Source organism: Limulus polyphemus, unplaced genomic scaffold (assembly GCF_000517525.1).
Source record: "Limulus polyphemus unplaced genomic scaffold, Limulus_polyphemus-2.1.2 Scaffold2063, whole genome shotgun sequence".
Classification (NCBI taxonomy): Eukaryota; Metazoa; Arthropoda; class Merostomata; order Xiphosura; family Limulidae; genus Limulus; species Limulus polyphemus.
The window spans coordinates 152752-158787 of record NW_013667673.1 but is presented as its reverse complement, the minus strand read 5'-3'; the positions used below and the strand labels follow the sequence as shown (position 1 = coordinate 158787).

Sequence of the window (6036 nt, the reverse complement as noted above, 5' to 3'; positions counted from 1 at the left end):
AAACTTTAAAGTTTATATGTTATTTTCTCTATCCTATCTCAAAAAAAAATTGTAACATGAAACTACATTTTTATTATAATATTATTATTTATTTATTTTACCTAATCTAATGTTAACTAACTTAAAAGGATCCTTATTTTTACATTTTAGTTACTTTTATAAGTATACATGAAGAATGACCATGAAAAACAAGAAATAAATACTTAATCAATCTTCTTTTTTCTTGTTGTCAATTGTCGAGGAGAGTTAACCCTAATTTTTTTTATACTAATGGTAGTAATGCACTTAATAATTTTTATTTAATTAAATAATGCACCAAAGAATATAACATGAAAAAAGTAGACAAATTCCCTTACCTCTCAAAATTTTTCTGGCTTTCTAACTATACGACAAAAGCCTTTACAAATTCATCTAAGCTAGTTATTAACTTTCTCATGGAAACAATATTGGTACTCTGAGTGAAATTGACCTTTAAGTGTTCAGAACATAACATTATACAATACATCATTTGATAGATGGAAAACCTTGATTTTCTACTTGTTATAGGTAATATATAATTAAATGTAAGAGAGAACTATCAATGAATTCTGAAAGAGAGGATGTGACAGGATGGATCTGATTTTCTATTTGATAGCTCTGTAACCAATCAAAATTGAAGACTAAAAATTATGGTTTATCTGAGCAATAATGATTTTATAGAGAGTAGTGTTACATTTAATTTCATACTCTTTTGAGGGGTGGTGGATAAAATAGGGATGATGACATGCTAAGATAAAACTGCCTTCTATTGGCACAAATTTTTAGCACTTGTTACTAGCCTTCCACCTCCCGCTTCTGCAAATCCACATGTAAATGATATGTAGAAGCTCTCCACTAATAGGAGTGCGACATAACCTGTATCATAACCAACATCCTCTCCACATTTGCACTTATTAATCACTTCTTGAGTGGCAGTAGTACTGTACAGAAGTGCTTGTTTTGGCTCGCAAATTTTTTGGTGTTTTACTTTATACTACAGACTTAGTTTTTCTTTACTGTTTTTGTTATTTATTTACTGGAGCCTTTTTGCTAGTGTATTGTGGATCCCAGTTATTGGTTGTGTGTCTCCGTTTAATTGTCACTTATGTTACGCATACCATAGAGATGGGTTGTTCCGTAGGACCATTCGTAGTTCTCTCTAGTGGTATTTTGCTTCATAAATATGTTCGACCCATACTGTATGCTCGTGGATACACATGAGTAAAGAAGACGGGTATTGCTGCCCATCTCTGATGCTCCATGGCATTGAGACTGTTCCTACTGCTGACCTGACATACATTTTTAGATGCCTCTGGTTGTTGGTTGATTGACTCCATTGATGTAGTATCTGCTTTTCAAAGTATGGTATCATGGTCACCCATTGCACTGTCTTCAATGATGCAGTCCTCTGGACTGTCCAATGCATTTTTCTCTCCTTTCTTCTAGTGGAGTATGGGAGTCCTTGCCACTTACCAGTTTCTAGACACTGGGGTGGTGGACTATGGAGGCCTGTTTTCCTGAGTGATGCATCATACCACTCAGTTGAGAGTAGGGCGATGGCATTCTGCTAGTGTCGATGGTGAATAGCACTTCCTACCTCGGACATGATGTATAATTCCTGATGCTGCCAGGTTTTGGTTGTAGCACTATGCTATATTAATATATATATTTTACCAATTGCTTTTTCCCCCATGGCATTCTTCCTCCCTACCATCCTCCAGATGTACATTCCCGATGGGTCTGGTGTTGGTTGGAGATGGCCCGGTGACAATTAGAATCGTGTTGATAGCATGATGACCTTCCTACCCTGGACCTGATGTACAATTCCAGATACTGCTAAGTTTCCTCCTACTTATCAACCTCTGGATGCAGTTCCCAGGGGGAGGGGGGTCAGGTGTTGGTTGGAGATGGTCCAGCTAAGTAAGTCCCCACATGTGTACTGACTGGTATCTTTCCTCCTACCACAGACTGGATGAAAAATGCCCAATGCCCCCAGGTTTCGGACTGGAGATGCACCCCAGGTTTGCGGTCCCTCTTCCTACTGTCTGTTGGATCTCAGTTCCTGGTGGCTTTGGTGTTGGTTGTAGCTGGATGCAGCACATGTATTTCAATTTGTGTATGGCGGGGTGTCCTCTTCATACTGAGGACTGGAAAAACCATATCCAATGCCACCAGGTTTTGGACCGGAAATGTTATCCCACTGGGGCTTTTCTCCTTTCTACCATCTGCTGGACATTGGTTCTTGGTGGATTAAGTGTTAGTTGGGTTGGAAATGCACGCAAGTAGTGACAAATTTTGGTACAAAAGCTTGTCTTCCCTACCAATATACTCTTCGCTCTTTTATGACTGTGTCATGAACATAAATGACAAAAATACATGAAGGAATCCTATAATACACATTACCAATTAATGGGACCCCTGAAAGTTGACTGGCTGGGGTGTGACAGACCGTAGTGGTAGTGCAACCTCATCCAACACCTGGCAGTACCTGGAAGGGTACATCAGATCTGCAGTAGGCAGAGGATCACCTAACTCTTCACCTCCAAATAGGTACCTGGATCAGATGTGGTGCAGTTTCCTGCTGAAGTGTGATATTTTCTTTTTGGGTTCCACACCTCATAGACCCTATTTTGGTACTTCCTAAAGGCAAATCACTTTTTCACCGACCCTCCACCAGTTCAGTGTTTGATTCTAGCTATTTTATCAGTGGAGGTAAAATATCGTATCAGAAGTTAACATTAAACTGAAAATGTATTTCTGATATATATATTTACCTCCTCTCACATTTCCAACCCAGCCTCCCCACTTCCAGTGATATGTGGTGTGGGTCTTCTGACCAATCTTGAAGTGATTAACGAGTGAAATGTGGAGGGGAGCTGGTTATGATAGGGCTTGTGTTGTGCTCCTATTGGTGGGGAGCTGCTGCGTAATCATTTACATGTTGATATGCAGAAGCAGGAGGTTAAAAGGTTACTGGCGAGCGTTAAAAGATTGTGCCAGTAGAGGGCAGTACTAATCAAGAAAATTATTGTGAGGGGAGGTAAGTATCTATTTGAAATACATTTTCTGTTTAGGAAAATGTTAACTTGTGTGTGTTACACTCAATTCTTCAGATGTCTTAGATTGCTGCTTATTCTTTCTGTTAGCTTCTGAAGAACAGTACAATGTGATTAAAAAGTTGCGCATTAATTCTTCTCAAGAAAATATGAAAACACAGTATTGAAAAATAAAACTGGGTGAAACTGGTCATATGGTGGAAAAAATTAAATATTTTTGAAAAAATTTCAAAATGTACTACAGTATATTCTTGCTTTTGGTAACTGTAGTTGCTAACAGAAGCATTGTTAGGCATTGGCAAATGGGGATGGTGCCCAAATCCCCAGTTAGAATCTTGCAAAATGATAATAGAAAACCATGATCAATGTCATACTGAAATGCCGAAAATTCCCACAATTATAGACCTGAAGCCCAAATCTTTTAAGCATCTATGGTTTTTTTATGATTACAAATTTTAAGACTACTTTATCATTGCAGTGCAAGTATGTTTCAGTCATTTATATAGTAAATTTCTATAGCCTGTACAGCTAAGATTCTGCTACTAGTCAACACTTGGCTTTTGCTCAGGAAATAGTATAAAAATATGGAATATTCTCAAATTTATTGAATGAAATTAATTTTATTGCTATGTGCACTTTCAAAAAAAGTATTGGTTAATAGAAAAAATAAATTAGTATAGTTTTATTTTATGGTAAAATTATATAATAAAATGTGTCTCTTGAAAGTTTAATAAACAAGTTTAATTTTTAAATATGTATTTTTAATTTATTTTTAGCTGGTTCTTATGCAACGCCAGTAGGACCCCCAATTCCTTATGGTGCTGTGAGTATAAACACGCTAATAACTTTTTATGTGCATTTAAAAATTTTTGTAAGTTATAAAAATTGTTGTCTTTTTAATTTCTAGATTGAGAAATTTAAAATTATTTATGGTATCTAAATATATGGGCATATGTTTGAGTGGAGAATATTAGTGGAAACAACATAAGTTCCTGGCTGAAGTTGTCTGGTGAATCTTAGAGTAAGTTGTAAAATATTGTTTAATAGTTTTAACTATGTTTATATTATTCTTATTAGAAATCATAGTCAGTCTGTGATTTCACAGCATGGAAACTAAACTAAACTAAACTAGAAATAGACAATATTGGATTGTTTTGTTGCAGAAGTGTCACAAAGGTTTGTGTAATTAAACCTCACACACTTTGGCTTTTTTGTATTTTGCCCTAAGAATTGAGATTTGGGGTTGATATAACTGTTTAAAATATTAGAATAAAAACTTGCTCCATGGGGAAATGGTTTTGACAATTTTGCAAGGTCTCAAATTTTAAGTGAAATTCACCATCACATCCTAGAAGGGGATAAGTCAGTGAGTTCATGTGATTAGTACTTTGAGTTTTAATTTGAAGCTGTAGTACTCATGATTATTTGTCATTTCTGAATTAGCCCTAATTTCACACAAAGGTTAAGTATTTAAAATTTTCAAATACATGGAAAATTGCATGTATTAGATTAACATATTTGGATACCAAAGATAAAATTTGAACAAAATGAAAGTGATATTTTGATATTTTAAATGAATATTTGCCTATTTGTTATTTTTTGAAGAGATTTGTTGAAACTAATGTTTTCTTAATTTTGATTTTTCAGTCAGCAAAAATATCATTAAGATATTTAGAAATAATGTTTATATTGTTGGCTACAGAGTGTTTTAGAATTGATGTGATGTAATGAGCATGTAGAATCTCAAATATTTAGAGTGTGTTGTTGTGTTAGTTCCTATCCCAGTTAAGTCTGGTTGCATTAGAAATAGGAAAAATGTTGTTTGTGAAAAATAAACAATAACAAATGGAAAACACAGTAAATTTATTTTGAAATGATGACAATGTTTCATACCAAGGCCTTTTATCGGGTAGTGCCTAAAATTGTTATAAAAACTAAATGAGGAACAGATTATAATTGCAAAACAGAATCAAGAAATGGAACATATACATTGCATCATGTTGGTATACATTAATTGCTAAAAAACAATGTTGCCTGGATGAAAAATTGCAACAAGGTAATATGAAATAAGGAAAATAAAATGCAGCAAAATTTCCTTTTTACAGGTACTATACTACTGGTTAAAAACGAGAGAGAAAGAAATTAGAGAATATAGGAAGCAGGTGTAAAATTTATGACACAGCAAATGACCATAAAAAAAACAATTAGTCATAAGGAAATATTAAATGAAAGAAAGTTTTCTGTGTAATCCAAATAGGAAAGAGTTCTTAGGATACAAGTGAGGTGCTGTTCCTCATGTGAATGTGGGAAATATTCTGCTGGAGGAGCCCTTAAGGCAGTTAGTTTAAGATATAAAAGATCTTGTTTGTCATCTCAAAAATATCAGGAGACTGACTCATCAATATTACCACTAATAATATGTGTTGTGTATTCATGAAATTTTTCACAAAATATAGATCTGAAATGCTATTTTTACACACTGCTGATTTTAAATCCCGAAATGATCAAATTAAGAATAATGTGAAAAAACATTTTCATTTTGTGTGATTTTTATCACAAATTTTAGACCTGTTGGCTTCTAATGCTTTACTAGCCTTTGGCATTCAATAATCTTTAATTTTTGAAGTATTATATTTGTCATATGTTATATGTTTCATGAAATCTTTTGTCTCTTATCTTTCAATCCATCTGATGAGTTCTGGTACCATTAAAAAAGTGTGTTAATAATATTTAATATATATTAATTTCTTCTTGTTTTAGACAAGTCAGCACCAGTGTGCTTTACAAATTGACTAAAGTATTTTATAAAAAAAATTCTGAATTAACTTACTAGCTTTTTTTCTTCTGAAGTGCTTTGAAAGAAAGAGAGCTGGAAGCTCATGCAATAATCCAGTAAAATGGTTTGTTTTCCAACATTTATTGTGAATATTTATGTAATGGTGTAACATGCTGTTACACATGG

The 6036-nt window shown here is 34.0% G+C and overlaps 1 protein-coding gene across 5 annotated transcripts in view; it reads left to right on the top strand.

Annotated features, from left to right (window-relative positions):
* The window catches only part of LOC106465827 (DAZ-associated protein 2-like), a 38844-nt gene that overhangs the window by 10122 nt on the left and 22686 nt on the right, over positions 1–6036 (top strand). For all 5 annotated transcript variants that reach the window (XM_013926066.2, XM_013926065.2, XM_013926063.2 and 2 more), the window contains one exon: positions 3851–3897. In XM_013926066.2, the coding sequence (XP_013781520.1) occupies positions 3851–3897 (47 nt within the window). The remainder of the gene's footprint in view (positions 1–3850; positions 3898–6036) is intronic.